This window comes from Erythrolamprus reginae, chromosome 8 (genome assembly GCF_031021105.1).
Source record: "Erythrolamprus reginae isolate rEryReg1 chromosome 8, rEryReg1.hap1, whole genome shotgun sequence".
NCBI classification, from domain to species: domain Eukaryota; kingdom Metazoa; phylum Chordata; class Lepidosauria; order Squamata; family Dipsadidae; genus Erythrolamprus; species Erythrolamprus reginae.
In genome coordinates, this window is record NC_091957.1 from 45,789,577 (window position 1) to 45,810,231 (window position 20,655).

Consider the following 20,655-nt stretch of genomic DNA (forward strand, 5'->3'; position numbering starts at 1 on the left):
TGCTTAAGACCTTCCACCATTCTTGTAGCCCGTCAATATCCTTTTGTAGGTGAGGTCTCCAGAACTGAACACATTATTCCAAATGGGGTCTCATCAGCGCTCTATATAGCGGGATCACAATCTCCTTCTTCCTGCTTGTTATCCCTCCAGCTATGCAGCCAAGCATTCTACTCGCTTTCCCTACCGCCTGACCGCACTGCTCACCCATTTTGAGACTGTCAGAAATCACTACTCCTAAATACTTCTCTTCTGAAGTTTTTGCTAACACAGAACTGCCAATACAATAGAACTCTTTACATGGAATATTGATTTTTACCTGACCTAAATATATTGCTGAAAATATATTGACTCACCAGCCCTCTATATAGCGGGACCATAATCTCCCTCTTCCTGCTTGTTATACCTCTAGCTATGCAGCCAAACCACTACCCCTAAATCCTTCTCTTCTGAAGTTTTTGCTAACACAGAACTGCCAATACAATACTCAGATTGAGGATTCCTTTTCCCCAAGTGCATTATTCTACATTTGGAAACATTAAACTGCAGTTTCCATTGCTTTGACCATTTATCTAGTAAAGCTAAATCATTTACCATATTACAGACAACTCCAGGAATATATTTGCCACAGCCACTCTCTCCCTTCCCATCCCTTGATGAGTTTGTATGTTACTGCGGGACGGGGATGGTCTTTCCCTGTTCTTAATCTGGGTCTGTTTTTCAGACCAGGAATTTGGCAGCAAGAACCTTCCATTAAGGGTTGGGTGCAAAGAACACATGGTACTACTTCTGGATTTTAGGGGGTTGTGCACCTGCCAGTCAGGGGATCATTAGCGGCTATGAGAGGTGCCCACAAAGTTCTATTTTGCAAACATCTATTTTGAGATTGAACCCTGACACCCTCAAGTTCTGGCGTTGCGAAGACCGCATCCTTATTCAAGGCAGGGAGTGTATATTTCCCAGTGAGTTCTCATGGCATAAAGGACTTCGAATCTCTTGTTACATCCTGTTCTGTAATTGGAGTTCTCTCCTACTCTTTATTCAAATAATATTTTCTCTCTGGTTCCATCGAAGCTCTTCCCCCAGGAAAGATACCAGTTTTAAAACAAAATCTCCCTTCATGTTGAGTAGGTTCAAAAGCAAGGGTGAACTTGATTGATTGATTGATTGATTGGACTTATATGTGGCCTTTCTCCAAGGATGCAGGACGTCTCCCAACATACGAGGGTCGCCCAGAAAGCAATGCACCACATTTTTTTTCTCAAACTACAGTAATGGTATGAATGCGAAACTTTAGATATACATTATTTGAATTGTCAGGAGTGCGTGCATAAATTTTGCGTTTATTCAGACTGAAAGCATAGCTCCAGCAGTGTTTTGAAATGGCGTCTCTAAGTGATGTGCGTTACAAGCAGCGTGTCGTCATTGAATTTCTCACTGCGGAAAAAGAAACTGTTGGGAACATTCACAAATATGTGTGTACAGTTTATGGAGAATCTGCAGTCGACAGAAGTACGGTTAGTCGCTGGGCATTGAGGGTGAGGCCATTAGAGGTGATTGGCATAGTGCAGAACTGGTTTTGTGACCAGAACAAGGAATAGTACCAACAGGGCATACACGTCCTTGTGTTTTGCTGGTGGAAGGCCATAGAAAGGGATGGAGATTACGTTGAAAAATAGGGAGTATAGAAGAGACGTCATTCTTTCTTGTGTGTAAGTTTCATTGTGTTCAATAAATAATTGTTGAAAAAATGTGGTGCATTACTTTCTGGGCGACTCTCGTATAAAAATATAAAAACCAATTCAGAAGTCCAAGATTAAAACAAACTAAAAACCCCAAATTTAATACCATACAGCCATACTCACTCATACCAAAATGGTACTGGTTTGGGCGTACTGGTGGCGGCGGCTGCCAGTGTTTTGGTGAAGACATTGCCATTTTCTTTTTTCTTTTAGCCCTCTGCACATACGCAAAGCCTTCTGTGCATGCGCAGAGGGTGAATAAGCACATTTGATGGGGGCTTCCGAACCGGTAAGTAAGTAGATTTTACTGCTGACTTTGAACTCTTGTGCTAATTGTGTCCTCCTCTGCAGACAACCTCCAAAGTCTGAACCTTAACTCTACTCCGATGGACTTGAACATGTCTGACCCAACAGCCTGGACCACCGCAATGAATAATTTAGGAATGGCTCCAATGGGAATGACAGCAGATCCCCCTTTACCTAGTAAGTACATTCCTGGTCCTAAAGAGTGCAAAACGGGTCAAATAACATCGTTCTTAGAGCATTAACACACCCCAAAATGAGATTTCTGCCCTGAACAGTGTAACCTTCCCTTCTCCCTGAAAAATAAATACCTTTTATAATACCAGAAAAATATGACAAAGGGAACATATATTTAATACTACATTTCTCAACAGCAGCGAGAACTGAAACATCCTTCCTGTCAACGACTACTTCAGCTTCAACCACAACAACACACGAGCACACAACAGATACAAACTTAAACTAGTATCATGTGTATAAATATTATTATATCTTTGTATACCACTAATATGTACTTGACAAATAAACAAATAAATACACATATTGTTTTGTATTGTATGTTGAGAGCCGCCCCGGATCTCCGGAGAGGGGCGGCATACAAGTCTAATAAATAATAATAATAATAATAATAATAATAATAATAATAATAATAATAGTAATAGTAATAGTAGTAATAGTAATAATAATAATAATAATAATAATAATAATAATAATAATAATAATAATAATTGTATTTGCACAACACTGGAAGAATGAGGAGACTCCTACAGAGCAAAATATAATTAGAAAAATACTAGATTGTGCAGAAATGGATAGGTTAACATTAAAGATAAAAGAAGAAAGAGGACAGAATATTTTTTTAATATGTGATTTATTTTTTCAAGGGATAGAAATTAGAAATTGGAAGATTATTACTAGGTATAAGGAGCGTGGGTTGCTACTGGTATGGTACGGTTTTACGAACTGGTAGCAGCGATGGTGGGAGTCTCTGCCTATCCATCCCAGAAGCTTCTGCGCATGCTCAGAAGCGTGTACATGCATGAACCGGTAGTGATGGGATTTATTTATTTATCATTTATTATTTGGATTTGTATGCGGCCCAACTTCCAAGGGACTCTGGGGATTTAGAATCCATCACTGGATATAAATGAATAATATTATTATTATTACTACTATTATGTACAAGTAAATTGACCCAGACAATATACACTACTCAAAAAAAAGGGGGGGGGGAACTTAAGCACAATATGACTCCAAGTAAATGAAACATCTGTGAAATCAAACTGTCCACTTAGGAAGCAACACTGATTGACAGTCAATTTCACATGCTGTTGTGCACATTCAACTTTGCTGATGTTCAATATTTCATTCATTCAGATCTAGGATATGTTATTTGAGTGTTCCCTTTATTTTTTTGAACAGTACAGTGTTCCCTCGATTTTTGCGGGTTCGAACTTCGCGAATAGCCTATACCACGGTTTTTCAAAAAATATTAATTAAAAAATACTTCGCGGGTTTTTTCCTATACCACGGTTTTTCCCATCCGATGACGCCATATGTCATCGCCAAACTAATAATTTTTGCAAATAAATAACAAGAAAAATAATTATTGTTAATAAATAATTATGTTTATAAATATCAGGATCACTAAGTGCCTTATTCAATGGTGAGTACCAGTAATAATGGTCAGTAAATGGTTGTTAAGGGAATGGGAAATGGTAATTTAGGGGTTTAAAGTGTTAAGGGATGGCTTGTGATACTGTCCATAGCCAAAAATGGTGTACTGTATTTACTTCCGCATCTCTACTTCGCGGAAATTCGACTTTCGTGGGCGGTCTCGGAACGCATCCCCCGTTGAAATCGAGGGAACACTGTATACTTAAAGAAAAATAAAAATAAAAAACTTTGTGTTGACATGCTGCAGAAGCACTGGCGATAATCCCCGTCTCTTACTTCCCATCTTCTATTAATTTGGGGGGGTGGGATATAAACTGAGTTATTTAGACACATGCAAATTGTTCTCTATTTTGTTTTCCTACTTAGTTTCAGTGCAACCCATGACTTGGCTCAATGGCTCAAGTTTTGACAAGGGCTATTTATATGCACAAGCTGGGGTTTTGTGTGTTTGTGTGTGTGTATGTGCTTGGTTTCTTGCTGGCAGAACTGTCAACACTGTTGATAGCCCATATCCCAGGGATTAGAAACATAGAAACATAGAAGACTGACGGCAGAAAAAGACCTCTTGATCCATCTAGTCTGCCCTTACACTATTTTCTGTATTTTATCTTAGGATGGATATATGTTTATCCCAGGCATATTTAAATTCAGTTACTGTGGATTTACCAACTACGTCTGCTGGAAGTTTGTTCAAAGGATATACTACTCTTTCAGTAAAATAATATTTTTTTAAGTTGCTTTTTATCTTTGCCCCAACTTACTTCAAATTGTGTCCCCTTGTTCTTGTGTTCACTTTCCTATTAAAAACACTTCCCTCCTGGACCTTATTTAACCCTTTAACATATTTAAATGTCTCGATCATGTCCCCCCTTTTTCTTCTGTCCTCCAGACTATACAGATTGAGTTCATTAAGTCTTATGCTTACGTTTTATGCTTAAGACCTTCCACCATTCTTGTAGCCCGTCTTTGGACCCGTTCAACTTTGTCAATATCTTGGGGAAAAGGAATCCTCAAACGGAGTATTGTATTGGCAGTTCTGTGTTAGCAAAAACTTCAGAAGAAAAGGATTTAGGGGTAGTGACTTCTCAAAATGGGTGAACAGTGCGGTCAGGCGGTAGGAAAAGCTAGTAGGATGCTTGGCTGCATAGCTAGAGGTATAACAAGCAGGAAGAGGGAGATTGTGATCCCCTTATATAGAGCGCTGGTGAGACCACATTTGGAATACTGTGTCCAGTTCTGGAGACCTCACCTACAAAAAGATATTGACAAAATTGAACGGGTCCAAAGACGGGCTACAAGAATGGTGGAAGGTCTTAAGCATAAAACGTATCAGGAAAGACTTCATGAACTCAATCTGTATAGTCTGGAGGACAGAAGGAAAAGGGTGGACATGATCGAAACATTTAAATATGTCAAAGGGTTAAATAAGGTTCAGGAGGGAAGGGTTTTTAATAGGAAAGTGAACACAAGAACAAGGGGACACAATCTGAAGTTAGTTGGGGGAAAGATCAAAAGCAACATGAGAAAATATTATTTTACTGAAAGAGTAGTAGATACTTGGAACAAATTTCCAGCAGACATGGTTGGTCAATCCACAGTAACTGAATTCAAACATGCCTGGAATAAACATATATCCATCCTAAGATAATATACAAAAAATAGTATAAGGGCAGACTAGATGGACCATGAGGTCTTTTTCTGCCGTCAGACTTCTATGTTTCTAAAACAGAAAAACAGTAACATTACAAGCAAACAATAAAGAAAAAAAAAACATTTTCCATAGTGTAATGTAAATGGTAAACATCATAAAAAGGGTACTAAAGAGACAATTTAAAGCGTTTTCACTACATAGAGGTTTTTTCATAGTAATTTAGTCCATATATGTAAGTATATAAAATATGTTATTATTTGTATCTTCATAATACAATTTACATTTTTTATTAAAATATATTATTAGTATTATAATATTATTATTCTGGAAATAATTTGTTCTGGCTAGTATTTTTCCCTCTCATACAACCACCTCTCCCCAGTTCCCACAGTATAGTTTTAGTTGTGGTAGGCCAAAACCTTCAACTCAAACGATGGCTTCGGCCTAACACTTGGCCCTCTCGATTCTTAACAGGCGCGTAATCCACTTGGAATCTTCATTGGGATTCTTGCGCGCTTACGCCTGACATCTTTGTGTCTTTCAGACTTCGACCCCGCCCTTGGAATGATGACGGGCATCCCTCCGATTAATCCGCTGATGCCTGGCTTGGGAATGGTGCCACCGCCCATCCTTTCCGACATGCCAATGGCCAAGGAGATCGTTCACTGCAAAAGCTGCACGCTCTTTCCACCTAATCCGAGTGAGCCTTGCCTTCAGGCCCCTGACCACCCAGAAGGCCTGTGGGAAATCCTTGCAATTTAGATTTAATTGGATTTGTATGCCGCCCCTCTCCAAGGACTCGGGGCAGCTCACAGCATGTGCAGAAAAACCATAAACAGTAATAACAATCCAATTAATACATTTAAATGTATCATGACCTTTAAAGCCCTACATGGCCTTGGACCAGAGTACCTCCGGAACCACCTGCTACCGCGACCGATAAGGTCCCACAGAGGTGGCCTTCTCCAGGTCCCGTCGACTAAACAATGTCATTTGGCGGGCCCCAGGGGAAGAGCCTTCTCTGTGGCGGCCCCGGCCCTCTGGAACCAACTCCCCCCGGAGATTAGAATTGCCCCCACCCTCCCTGTCTTTTGTAAACTTATCAAGACTCATTTATACCGCCAGGCATGGGGGAATTGAGATATTCCTTTCCCCTAGGCCATTACAAGTTATGCATGGTATGTCTGTGTGTATGTTTGGTTTTATAATAAGGGTTTTTAGTTGTTTTATTATTGGATTGTCACATGCTGTTTTTATCATTGTTGTTAGCCGCCCTGAGTCTACGGAGAGGGGCGGCATACAAATCCAATAAATTATTATTATTATTATTATTACTATTATTATTATTATTATTATTATTATTATTATTTTAAAAAAACAATCTTTAAAATTCTAATTAAAAAAACTATCAATGTCATTCATTCAACAATCAAACTAAAACATTCATTGGTCAGGGGGAAAGATCTAAGGAACCCCAGGCCTGGCGGCAAAGATGAGTTTTTAAACTCTTTCGGAAGGCGAGGAGGGTGGGGGCAGTATGAATCTCCGGGGGGGAGTTGATTCCAGAGGGCCGGGGCCTCCACAGAGAAGGCTCTTCCCTAGGTCCCGCCAGCCGACATTGTTTGGTTGACGGGACCCTAAGGAGACCAACTCTGTGGGACCTCACCGGTCGCTGGGATTCGTGCGGCAGAAGGCGGTCTCGGAGATAGTCTGGTCCTATGCCATGTAGGGCTTTATAATTAAAAAATCACCCACTGATGTTAGCCTGGGTCTAACGGTAGATCAAGGGAAGGTTTGCAGTGTTGCAGAGATCTGGTTTCAGAGATCTTTGAAAGAGGTGGGAAGTGACAATGCCTTGTAAAGTCAAGTTGACCAGCTACAGGCATGGCTACAGCGAAGGACCTTCGCGAACATGCATGTGTCTGGCAGGCGCGCACGCACCCATTGGCGCAAAATTTGGCTTTTGTGCATGCAAAATCTTGTGTGAGGAGCGAGATTTCGATGATTTTCGTTAATATTTTTGCTTATGCACAAAAATCACTGAAATCTTACTCGCACGAACATCTTCCCACAAGATTTCACTTGTTGTGCATGCTCAGAAGCCAAATCACACACGGGGGTGAGGGGCAAAAAACGTTACCACCACCTGACCTTTCTGGTAGCGGCCCATTACTGCATGGCTACACATCAGTTGTGTAAGGCAGTGTTTCCCAACCTTGGCTACTTGAAGGAATCTGGACTTCAACTCCCAGAATTCCCCAGCCAGCAAATGCTGGCTGGGGAATTCTGGGAGTTGAAGTCCAGTTTCCTTTAAGTGGCCAAGGTTGGGAAATACTGGTGTAAGGGGAAAAAAAATTAACGTACACCTTTGGTTTTTTTAAATAAAGGCTTATTTACCTGCGCTGTCGTGTATATTAAGGGCTGAAGGGCCTGGAATAAAATCAGTGTTAATCTGGGTGCTGAAATTGGGACCTTTTAAGTATGTCAAAATGGTGCTTTGCTGCACCAACCTTGGCTTAGCTTGCAAAATGTTGTGGACAAAGAAAAAGGCACTTAAAGTACATGTAAAAAAAATGAACCATGTTGTAACATTTATGTTGTAGGAACGGACAACTGGCTCTGTTACTAGGCTGAATGGCAGAATCTTGAAAGTCTTGTTGCTTTTGTGATTTTAAGGTATACAGTGTTCCCTTGATTTTCGTGGGTTCGAACTTCGCGGAACGTCTATGCCATGGTTTTTCAAAAATATTAATTAAAAAATACTTTGCGGTTTTTTCCCCCTATACCATGGTTTTTCCCACCCAATGACGTCATATGTCATTGCCAAACTTTTGTCTGCCTTTAAAAAACATTTTTTTAAAATAAACTTTAATAAATAAACATGGTGAGTAATAATCTAAATGGTTGCTAAGGGAATGGGAAATTGTAATTTAGGGGTTAAAAGTGTTAAGGGAAGGCTTGGGATACTGTTCATAGCCAAAAATAGTGTATTTACTTCCGCATCTCTACTTCGCGGAAATTCAACTTTCGCGAGCGGTCTCGGAACGCATCCCCCACGAAAATCGAGGGAACACTGTATAATGAAATATTGAAGAATGGGATGTGGCCAATTGGCCTCAAGCCGTTCCTTTGGACTGCTTGTCTGATTGACCCTCATTGCAATGCGATGTACCATATTTTTGGGAGTATAAGACGCACTGGAATATAATACACCCCTTAGTTTTTGGGGAGGAAAATAGGGAAAAGAATCTGCTTACCAGATATTCATCTGGCTAGTATTCTTAATCTGGTCAGTTTCAGCACATAATTTTATCCACTAGTTAGGGCTTTTAAAAATAACCTTATTTGGAGAGAATAACAATAAAGACTATGCAAGCTGGGAACATTGTTAGTGCCTGGTTAGGGCTGGAAATAAACATTTGGAACAAGTTAGAGCAATGGAAAAAAACCTGCAAAGACTTAGGGCTTGGAAAACATTCTTAGCAGAGAGTAACAGTGAAAGATCTTGCAAGTGGTAAGAGCTGGGAACATTGTTAGCACCTGGTTAGCGCTGGAAAGGAACTTTTGGAGCAAGTTAGAATAATGAAAAAAACTCTGCAAAGACTTAGAGCTTGGAAAACATTCTTTGCAGACAGTAACAATGAAAGAACCTGCAAGATAAGAGCTGGGAAGATCGTTAGCACCTAGTTAGGGCTGGGGAAAAAAGCTTTGAAAAAAGCTGCATTCAGAGTATAAGACACACCTGAGTTTTCAGCCTCTTTTATGATGATAAGGATAATTATGCGCAATGTTATCATTATTGTATTCTTATTAGAAGAGACGCTAAGAGGAAAAATGAGTAGGCATGCAAAGGAGATGAACTTACTTAAGAATATTTTATATCAGTATCTTAGTTTTGTTTAATATAATCCTTTGCACGAGTTATATTCTCATGTTTTACTACTCAATTTTAGCTTATTATACTGCATTTTAACTTATTATTTATTCAAATTCCCTCTATTTTAGCCAATTTTACTGTATTTTAACCAGTCACAGTTTTATGATGACCGATGTGGTCCTTTTTCTTGCTTTGATATGGTCGATTGACTAATCAAATAAAGTTGATATTGAGTAGGCTTATTAACTGTTTAATGTACCATAAATCCAAGCAATGATAGGCTGCCCAATTTTTTTACTGCCAGTTTGGGCGTGGCTTATTTTGTGGGTGTGTCTTGATGGCCATGTGACCTGGTAGGAGTGGTTTGACAATCTTGTAACCGGGCATGGCTTAAAGGTCCCGTGACTGAGTGGGAGCGGCCTACCGACCAAGATTTCAAATAGATGCTTGGATTCTTTTTCAGTTGATTAATTCACATTAGCCACAAAAAGGACAAATGATAGGCATCATTATTTGTTGAGGACATTTTAACATTTTAAGGCTTTGTACTGAACCCACCAGGGTTCAGTATGATAACAGATTAGGCAAGTAGCTCAATTTTCTTGAATTGCTATAAAAATTAAGTTCTAGATAATGATTTAAATGATTGAAGCATTTATGGGTAAAAACATACTATTTAATGATTTCCTATTGTAAAAGCAAGGCATGGGGGAACTAAGACATCTCCCCCAGGCTTTTTATATTTCATGTTTGGTGCGTATGTGCTGTGTGGTTTTTAATTATTGGGGTTTTTATATATTTTTATGATTAGATTTGTCCCATTGTTATACTGTTTTTATTACCGTTGTGAGCCGTCCCGAGTCTTCGGAGAGGGGCGGCATACAAATCTAATAAATAATAATAATAAAAATAATAATTAAGGATCATACTAAGGTACTAAAGAAGGAAGGACAATAAAAAAACTATTAAGTATTCAATAAATAGTGCATAAACTTACTACCCCCATTGAGTTTCCCCCCATGGGGGTAGCAGCCCATTACTGAATCTAAGATTAGAGAATTAATATTAATGTGAATGATGTTGTAAATGTTGAAGGTTGTTGCATAGAGATATTTGTACCCAGACAACAAACTGTTTAAGGAAAGATGACTGAATTTAAATTAAGTACCTGAATTTAAGCATGCCGGGGGTAAACATACAGTAATACCTCATCTTACGAACCTAATTGGTTCTAGAAGTAGGTTCGTAAGGTGAAAAGTTTGTAAGACGAAACATTGTTTCCCATAGGAAACAATGTAAAAGCGATTAATCCGTGCAAAAAGAAAAAAAAATTGCAAAATGGCGCTCCGCTGGGCGCCGCCGCCCGGCTGTCACCTTTTAAAACAGCCGGGGGGCTTCTCGGCGTTCTCCCGAACCCGAACTTTTCGGGTTCGGGTTCGGGAGGCCGTCGAGAAGCGCCGCCGCCCGGCTGTCACCTTCTGAAACAGCCGGGGGGGGTTGGGTTCCGGAGGCCACGGAGAAGCGCCCGGCTGTTTCAGAAGGTTACAGTCGGGCGGCGGCGCGCGGTGGAGCGCCGTTTTTGCGATCGGCAGCAGCGTTTTCGGCCGATCTGGAGGCTTGAAAGGAGGTGGGGAATCCCAATAGGGAATTCCATGGGCGGAGCTTTGACGTCACGAAGACGTCAAAGGGAGAACGCCGAGAAACCCCCCGGCTGTTTTAAAAGGTGACAGCCGGGTGGCGGTGCCCAGCGGAGCGCCATTTTGCGATCTGCGGTGGGTTCGTAAGCCGAAAAAAGTTTGTAAGAAGAGGCAAAAAATTTCCGAACCCCGGGTTCGTATCACGAAGAGTTCATATCACGAGGGGTTCGTATCACTAGGTACCACTGTATATCCATCCTAAGATAAAATACAGAAAATAGTATAAGGGCAGACTAGATGGATCATGAGATCTTTTTCTTCTATGTTTATATGTTGAAACATATTTTTTTTTTAAAAAAAATTAATAATTAGATTTCCCCCCAATTGCAGGCAGTTGTTATCAGTTTATAAATGACTGACCACCCGATTACCTTTTGCTCATGGAAATTTTTCCTCTCATATTTCAAGATCTTCCTCCTCCAACGATAAGGGAGAGGCCTCCTGGGTGCAAGACCGTGTTTGTTGGAGGGCTGCCAGAAAACGGGACCGACGAGACTATTGTGGAGATCTTTGAGAAGTGCGGAGAGATCGTAGCCCTTCGGAAGAGCAAAAAACACTTCTGCCATATCCGTTTCGCTGAGGAATATATGGTAGATAAAGCAGTTTATCTGTCAGGTGGGAACTCTTTTGAGATTGTTCAGAGAAGGAACAGAATTTCTTTATAATTTAGGTATTTTGAATTGCACTGGCCATGTCCGCTAGGTGGCATTTTCCTAACTTACACACTTATATTTCTTACTATTCTCTGATATTAAACGTATGCCGTATTTTTCAAAGTATAAGACGCACCGGAGTATAAGTTGCACCTTAGTTGTGGGGAAGGAAAATAGGGAGAGGGGGAATCTGCCTACTTGGTATTTATCTGGCTAGTCCTTAGCCTGGTCAGCTTCAGGAACATTAGTTCCCACTTGCTGGTTTTGAGGTTCAAAGCAGTATCAGAAATATTTGGCCTTTCTTTCTTTCTTTCTTTCTTTCTTTCTTTCTTTCTTTCTTCTTTCTTTCTTTCTTTCTTTCTTTCTTTCTTTCTTTCTTTCTTTCTTTCTTTCTTTCTTTCTTTCTTTCTTCCTTCCTTCCTTCCTTCCTTCCTTCCTTCCTTCCTTCCTTGCTTCCTTCTTCCTTCCTCCTTCCTTTATTTTTTCTTTCTTTCTTTCTTCTTCCTTCCTCCTTCCTTTATTTTTTTTTTCTTTCTTTCTTTCTTCCTCCCTCCCTCCTTCCTTCCTTCCTTCCTTCCTTTCTCTCTCCCTTCCTTCCTTCCTCCTTCCTTCCATCCTTTTTTCTTTTCTTTGGTTTTCTTTCTTTCTTTCCTATGACGCCCCTCTCTGAAGACTCAGGGCAACCCCCATTAAAAATGAAATTGCTCCCTTATGTGGCGTGGGCCCCTCATTGGGAACTAGGGCTCTAAACAAAGATTTAAGCTGTTTGCCTTCTTCAAATGTGATTATCTGACAGCGTGTGTTGTAGTTGGCCCTGGCCCAGCTCCTGCCCCAAGGAATGTGGAGGTGGATGCAGGGGAAACATCAACATGTCATAGGCCTGTTTTATTGCCGACAGAGTCAGATAGTGCAGTTTCCTCCGACGAAGAAGAAGGTGGGGTGACTTGGAAGAGGGGGGCTTGGCACACAGCCCAGGAAACCAATCTCCATTATCTTCGGTCGATTCGGATGAGGAAGTGTTAGACACCCGCATGCGCAGAATAATGCATCAAAGAGACCAATTGAAGAAATATTACAGGAGATAAGAGAGGCCACCTGTGTTTGGGTGGGGCTCCAGTAATTAGAGCTGCTGATATAAATAGCAGTGTGCTGGCTTGGGCCGTTGTGGAAGATTATCTGATCATTGTTCTTCAGGACCGTGCCTTGCTGTTTCCGGACTTTGTTGATTTTTCACGACTTTGAAACCAAAGCAGAGCAAAGTGTGTTTCACTTCGCGTAAGAAGGAGGGCTGTGATGTTCCTTCACAGCTGCTAGCTAAGTACTTAAGGACTGATTAAGGGGATTGTACAGACTACCAGGTTGTTTTGGGACGAGTGCTCTTTGCAATGCAAAAAGGGTGCTTTGTTTCTTTTGAATTTTTGTGATAAAGAACATTGTTTTTGAACTTTCAAGTGTGTGTATGTGTCTGAAATTTGTACCCTTGGATTTTCGGGAGACTCATACCATAGAGCCCGGCAGAATAGCGTGGAAACCCCAATGTTGTAAGCACTGAGAGGCCGAGAAGAATACAGCTGCCTGCCGCCACTGGAGACTTAATGAATTTTGTCCCCACCAGGTTATCGCATCCGGCTGGGTTCCAGCACTGACAAAAAGGATACGGGACGCCTCCATGTGGATTTTGCCGAAGCCCGGGACGATCTGTATGAGTGGGAATGCAAGCAGAGGATGTTGGCCAGAGAAGAACGCCATCGCAAGAGGAAGACGGAGGAGCGCTTCCTCCCGCCCTCCCCACCTCCCGTGGTGAACTATTCAGACTATGAGTGCAGTCTGGTGGTTGAGAAGCTAAAAGGTATTTGGGGATATTTTTCACTGGGAAAGAGATGGCGAAAGCATAAGGGTAGTGGCCCGCCAGTCCTGGAATCTGGGGAAGTCTCTGATGAGTGCTCTGCATCTGAGGCAGAGACAGGGCCAGGGCCATCTGACAGTTATCAGCTACCAGCCAACAAGGGGTGTGCTTGTAACCCAACTGGATTTTTGTTGTTTTTTTTCTCCTCTTCCCTTCAGTGGATGCCAAGTTTTTGGAAGCCGTCCAGACGTTGCTGGCCTGGCTGGAGAGGGGGGAAGTGAACCGGCGGACGGCCAACAGCTTCTACACCATGGTCCAATCGGTCAACAGCCACATCCGCCGGCTGATGAATGAGAAAGCGGCCCACGATAAGGAAATGGAGGAAGCAAAGGAGAAGTTCAAACTGGCTTTGTCGGGGATTCTTGCTCAGTGTAAGTGAGGGTGTAAAATCCTTGTAACTCTGGGGGCTTTGCTCAGCCTGCAAAATGTAGACATTGCCCTCTTATGTGTCCCACAGAAGAGAAGATCAAACCAGAGGAGATGTAGATCTAAAATATGCATTCACCTGCTTAAGTGTTTAGAGCCACCTGTTGCGCATGTCTAAAGGATTCTGCCATTATAACGAATAGATACCGTATTTTTCGGAGTATAAGACATGTCAGAGATGCGTTCAGAAGCCGCCAGCCCAGAAGTAGAAAAATTATCAGGAACTGGAGAGGTTTCGGAATGAAGACACTACAGCAGGAATTCTTCAGAAGACTTTTACTTCTTCTTAGTATCAAAACTATACTCTCTGTTCTATATTATATAACACCAAACTGTCTTACTAGATAATAATAATAATAATAATAATAATAATAATAATAATAATAATAATAATTTATTAGATTTGTATGCCGCCTCTCTCGGAAGACTCGGGGCGGCTCACAACAACAATAAAAACAATATTATAATGGCACAAATCTAATATTAAAAAAAACTAAAAACCCTATCATAATTAAAAACCAAACAGCACATACATACCAAACATAAGTTATAATAAGCCTGGGGGAAAGATGTCTCAAATCCCCCATGCCTGGCGGTATAGGTGGGTCTTAAGTAGTTTATGGAAGACGAGGGTGGGAGCAGTTCTAATCTCTGGGGGGAGTTGATTCCAGAGGGCCGGGGCCGCCACAGAGAAAGCTCTTCCCCTGGGGCCCGCCAGACGACATTGTTTAGTCGACAGGACCTGGAGAAGGCTTTCCCTCTCTTGTGCACTGAGCAGCGGGCGGGCGGGCGGCGGACGAGCGGCGGGCGGGCGAGCGAAGGGCGAGCGAAGGGCCGGCGGGCGGACTAGCGGCGAGCTGTATGTAGCGGAAGTAAAAACACCATTTGCGCATGCGCGCCCTTTTTCCATGGAAAAGCGGCACGCATGCGCAGATCGTGTTTTTACTTCCGCGCCGCTATATCGCGGATAATCGATTTTCGCGGGAGGTCTTGGAACGTAACCCCCGTGAAAATCGAGGGATGACTGTATTATCTCAGGTACTTATCCTGACAAGACACACCTTTTTCCCGCCTAAAAGAGGCTGAAAACTTGGATGCATCTTATACTCTGAATGTAGCTTTTCGGAAGCTTTTTTTCTAGTCCTAATCAGGTGCGCTAACCAGTGAAGCGATCTTCCGTGCTGTGCTCGGAAACGATCTTCCGCCTTTTTTCAGCCCTAAGGCCAGTGAGGCGATCTTTCCTGCTTTGCTAGATCTTCCGCCTTTTTTCAGCCCTAACGAGGTGCTAACAAGTGAAGTGATCTTCCTGCTTTGCTAGTGAAGTGATTTTGCCTTTGCCTGCTTTTTTCACAGCTGCCTCTTCCAGCAATCAGCTGGGCTTCTGGGCTTTAGGAGCCTTTTTTCAGCCCTAAGACCAGTGAATGATCTTCTAAGTGCTTTGCTAGCAAAGCGGATCGCCCACCTTTTTTTCAGCCCTAACGAGGTGCTAACGAGTGAAACCATTTTAATTTAATTTATTACACTTTTAAGCCACTCAATTCCTTGCAGATTCTTTCCATGCTTTGCTAGCAAAGCAATCTTCTCTTTGCTACTTTTCTCATTGTTTCTCTCTCTGAAGAGAGAGAGAGAGAGAGAGAGAGAGAAGTGTTTTAGAAACCGTTTTTTATCCTCAACCAGGGTGTATTTTATTATTTTATTATTTTATTTTTTATTTTTATTTTTATTTAATTTTATTTATTTTATTTATTTTATTTATTACTTTATTTTATTTTATTTTATTTTATTTATTTTATTTATTTTATTTATTTTATTTATTTTATTTATTATTTTATTTTATTTTATTTTATTTTATTTTATTTTATTTTATTTATTGGATTTGTATGCCGCCTCTCTCCGCAGACTCGGGGCGGCTAACAACAGTAATAAAACAGCATACAATAATAATCCAATACTAAAAACAGTTAAAAACCCATTATTATAAAAACCAAACATACATACAGACATACCATGCATAAAATTGTAAAGGCCTAGGGGGAAAGAGTATCTCACTTCCCCCATGCCTGGCGGCAGAGGTGGGTTTTAAGCAGCTTACGAAAGGCAAGGAGGGTGGGGGCAATTCTAATCTCTAATAAATAAATAAATCTCTATTTATTTATTCGACTTCAAATCCCAAAGGACTCACAATAATATAAAAAAGTACAGTTAACAATAAAAATTAAACAAATTAAAACAATAATCCCACTTAAAAACCCACAACTCAGCAATCCAATCAAAACATACATATCGTTCAATACAATTTGGCCACGAAAGATGTACAGTTCATGGCCACCAGGCCTGCTTAACATAACCAGACTAAAGACCTAGCCTATTTTTCTCCCAAAAAACTATGGTGCGTCTTATACTCTGAAAAATACGGTAGATCTATGGAGCATGTCCCTGATCCCAGACTTTCTCCCTCCTCCTTTCCTCTCCTGTTTTTGATGGGTAAGGAAAAAAAATACACCCCAAAGTCCAAATTCTCCACCTTTCGGAGTAGGAAATATGTAGGTTGCAGAGTCTGGGCCCTTCCGTCCGTTTGGGGATGATGAGGTGACCTTTCTCACTGAGGCCGGAAGCCATGGCTGGTTCCAGAATTGAGGTAGGTGAAGGCCACGTTCTGCAGGCAGTTATCGCAGGCTTTCGAAGGCCGGTGTCAAAGGTCAGCAAACGTCAGATGGACCGACAAGCCATTCACGCCATCGGAAGACCAGCTGCAGAGAGTCCTCGACGTACGACCCCAGCTGAGCCCAACTTTTCTGTGGCTAAGCGAGACGTTTCTTTAGCGAATCTCGCTCCGTTGTACGATCTTCCTTGCCACCGTCGTTAAGTGAATCTCTGCGGTTGCAAAAGCTGGTCCCGCGGTGGTTAAGTGAAGCCAACTTCCCCGCTGACTTGGCTTGTTAGAAAGGGGGCGGGGGCTTACCTAACATACACAAACACCCCCATCCCTGGGGGACGTTGCAACCATCATAAATATGAGTCAGCTGTCGAGCATCTGAATTTCGATCCCGTCACTCTGGGAAATGCTGCTCTCTGGTAGACTCCTCCCGAAAATTCACAGGTACAAATTTCACACACACACACGTTTGAAAATTCAAAACAATGTTCTTTATAATGAAAATTCACTTAAACCAAGCCCCCTTTTGGTATAGCAAAGAGCACTGGTCTCCAAACAAACTGGTAATTTGTACAAGTCCCTTATCAGTTCGGTGATACTTAGCTTGCAACTGGGAGGCAATTCACAGTCCTTCTTCTTTCACAAAGTGAAACACACTTTGCTCTGGTTTAGTTTCAAAGTGGGGAAAAATCAGCACACAAAAGGTCAAAGTCAGTAAAGCAGTCAGGAAACACAACGATCAGATAATCCTCCACAATGGCCAAACCCACAGGCTGCTCTTTATAGCAGCCTCACTAATGACCACAGCCCCACCCAACCACAGGTGGCCTCATTTTCTTTGATAAGAATCTCTCAGTTGTTGCTGCCTATGCATCGCTCTCCGCATGCCTGGCTGTATCATTAACTCTTGTTCTGAATCCAAGGAGGAGCTAGATAATTGATCTCCTTCTCTCCTGCTCCCTGTCACTCATGTCTTCTTGGTCAGAGGAGCCTTCATCAGCAGATTCCACCGGGGGGGGGGGGGGCAAAACAGGCCTGCAGCATGTGGATGTCTCCCCCACATCCACAGTCCTTGGGGCAGGAGCTGGGCCAGAGCTAACCACAACAGCAGTGGTTGTAAGCATGGGGGGGGGAAAACAGTCACGAGACCGCTTTACGCGGACCCAAATGGTCGCTAAAGCCAGCGGTTGTAAGTTGAGGACTCTCTGCGTCGTTTCCTGCAGCAGGTTCGCACCACCGACCACTTCTGGAATGCAGCTCCGGGGGTTTTTTTGCCAGACGAATTTCTGGATCATTCAAGGAAAAAGGTTTAAAGTGAATGACGCCTCCCTGGCCCCAATTTGTCCCAGCTCTGTTTTCTGCCTTAGTGATGGGGGCTTCCCAAAATCTTCCCTAACATTTTGCAGACTGGAAAGGGGTTTAGGTAACCAAGGTAGGTGGATAGCCCAGTCTTCCTCCCCATCCGCTGTTCTTTTCACTTGAAAGTCGTTTTTTCTACTTGGGAGGTTTGAGACTTCCAGGTACAGTGGAACCTCGACATACGAGCAGCTCTACTTACGAGCTACTCGAGATAAGAGCTGGGAGGGGAGCGACATTTTTGTTCGCCTCCCGAGCTCACATTCGGGATACGAGCGCCAAGGAGCTGTCTCGGCTTCAGGAGACAGCTCCTTGGCGCTCGTATCCCGCGTGTTTTAAAAGGTTGCAGCCGGCCTGGGGTGCTGGGGGGGGGGTGCTGGCAAGCCCCCCAGGCCGGCTGCAACCTTTTAAAACACGCGCGCCACTTCGCAGCTGTCTCCTGAAGCCGGAACGCTAACTTCCGTGTTCGGTTTCAGAAGACAGCTGCAAAGTGGCGCGCGTGTTTTAAAACGTCAGAGCCGGCCTGGGGGGCTCGGGGGGAAGCCCCCGACCCCCCCAGGCCGGCTCTGACATTTTAAAACACGCGCGCCGCTTCGCAGCTGTCTCTGAACGCTAACTTCCGCGGGTTTTTTTTGTTGTTGCACGGATTAATTGACTTTACATTGTTTCCTATGGGAAACAATGTTTCGTCATACGAGCGTTCTGACTTACGAGCCTCCTTCCGGAACCAATTAGTCTCGTAAGTCGGGGTTCTACTGTAATGTAATTCTTCTGTACCCCCCCCCCCCTTTCATTTTTCATGTTCTGAACCATCTGGTCCTTTAATGCTTTCTCATTGACGGTTTAAATGAGAGCATTAGATGCTTAATGCTTGGTGGTGCTATCCGGTTTTCACTCCACTGTTTCCAATGAAGGGTTTCCCCATCCTCGGGGCTTCTAGTGACCGGTGCGGGCGGGCGTATGTCTGGTATGTGCCTGTGTTCACGCTGGCGTGAGATTCGGCTTCTGCACATGCGCAGGGAGTGAAATCTCACACGTGGGCAAGATTTCTGATGTTGCTCAGCCGGGTTTGAGAGCCTGAGCTCCATGCAAGGGGGGTTTCCAATGCCTTGCCCCAGCTCCTGCCCACTGAGAAGTTCTAAAGCAGTGATGGCGAACCTATGGCACGTGAGCCATTGCCCTAGCTCAGCTCCAATGTGCATGTGTGTGCCAGCCAGCTGATTTTTGGCTCGCCGAGGCTCTAGGAGGGCATTTTTGGCTTCTAGAGAACCTCCGGGGGGGTGGGGAGGGCATTTTTACCCTCCCCAGGCTCCAGGGAAGCCTTTGGAGCCTGGGGAAGGCAAAACACAAGCCTACTGGACCCACCAGAAGTTGGGAAACAGGCCATTTCAGGCCTCTCGAGCAGTGATTTTCAACCTTTTTTGAGCCGCGGCACATTTTTTACATTTACGAAACCCTGGGGCACATTGAGCGGGGCATGGGGGGGAGGCTAAAAAAAGGTTGGACAAAAAAATTATCTCTCTCTCTTCCTCCTTTTCGCTTTATTTCTCTCTCCCTCTTTTTCTCCCTTCCTTCCTCTTTCTTTCTCTCTCCATCCCTTTTTCTTTCTCTTCTTTCCTTCCTCTTTTTTGTTCTTTCTCCCTCCCTCCCTCCCTCTATATCTTTCTCTCTCTCCTTCCCTCCCTCTCTTTCTCTCTTTCTCTTGCTTTCTTTCTCTCTCTTTCTCTCTCTCTTTCCCTCTTGCTTTCTTTCTCTTGTTCTCTTTCTCTCTCTTGCTTTCTTTCTCTTGTTCTTTCTCTGTCTTGCTTTCTTTCTCTCTTGTTCTCTTTCTCTCTCTCTCTTTCTTTCTTTCTCTCTCTTGTTTTCTTTCTCTTTCTCTCTCACTTGCTTTCTTTCTCTTTCTCTTGTTCTCTTTCTCTCTCTCTCTCTCTTTCTCTTGCTTTCTTTCTCTTTCTCTCTCTCTTGCTTTCTTTCTCTCTCTGAGTTTCGCGGCACACCTGACCATGTCTCGCGGCACACTGGTTGAAAAACACTGCTCTAGAGGGCCTCCAGGGGGGAGCTGCTTTCGCCCTCCACAGACATTGAATTATGGATGTGGGAACTCGCGCATGCATGATAGTGCTAGAGCATGCGAATGCAAGTACTGTATATAAATAGGCACCATTCGGGTGGGAAGGTACAGTAACAGCGTCCCACGCGCCTTTGACGTGTGACCTATGCTGAGAAATGTCTTCGGGCAAGACTGGATCCTTCAGCCAGGAAAGAGGTGAACACCTTGCTCCAGGACTGGCAGGGAAACCTTAACCTTCACCTTTACAAATGAGAGCTTCTTTCTGGCTCAGCAATGCTTTTTTTCCCAAATTTCTTCTTTCCTCTTCAGTTTTCAGAGACATCCTGTCTTCTTTTCCCAGACATTACTTTCTCTACCTTTTGCTGCCACCCTCCTCTTCCTCCTCCTCCTCCTCCTCCTCCTCCTCCTCCTCCTCTTCCTCCTCCATTAATTCTCCTCTTCCTCCTCGCTCTCTTCCCTTCCTCCTTCTCTTCTTCCATTCCTTCTCCTCTTTCTCCTCCTCCCTCTCTTGCCTCCCTCCTTCTCTTCTTCCATTCCTTCTCCTCTTCCTCCTCCCTCTCTTCTTTTCCTCCTCATCTTTTTCTATTCTTTCTCTTCCTCCTCCCCGTTCTTTTCTTCCTCCTTCTCTCCTTCCATTCCTTCT

At 42.9% G+C, this 20,655-nt stretch overlaps 1 protein-coding gene across 3 annotated transcripts in view; it reads left to right on the forward strand.

Annotated features, from left to right (window-relative positions):
* Positions 1-20,655, forward strand: part of ENOX2 (ecto-NOX disulfide-thiol exchanger 2) — a 53,426-nt gene that overhangs the window by 14,587 nt on the left and 18,184 nt on the right. For 2 of the 3 annotated variants that reach the window (XM_070758321.1, XM_070758322.1), the window contains exons 3-7: positions 2,091-2,222; positions 5,915-6,070; positions 11,353-11,559; positions 13,213-13,446; positions 13,662-13,874. In XM_070758321.1, coding sequence (XP_070614422.1) covers positions 2,091-2,222; positions 5,915-6,070; positions 11,353-11,559; positions 13,213-13,446; positions 13,662-13,874 — 942 coding nt within the window. The remainder of the gene's footprint in view (positions 1-2,090; positions 2,223-5,914; positions 6,071-11,352; positions 11,560-13,212; positions 13,447-13,661; positions 13,875-20,655) is intronic. The other variant, XM_070758323.1, reaches the window with a different exon arrangement.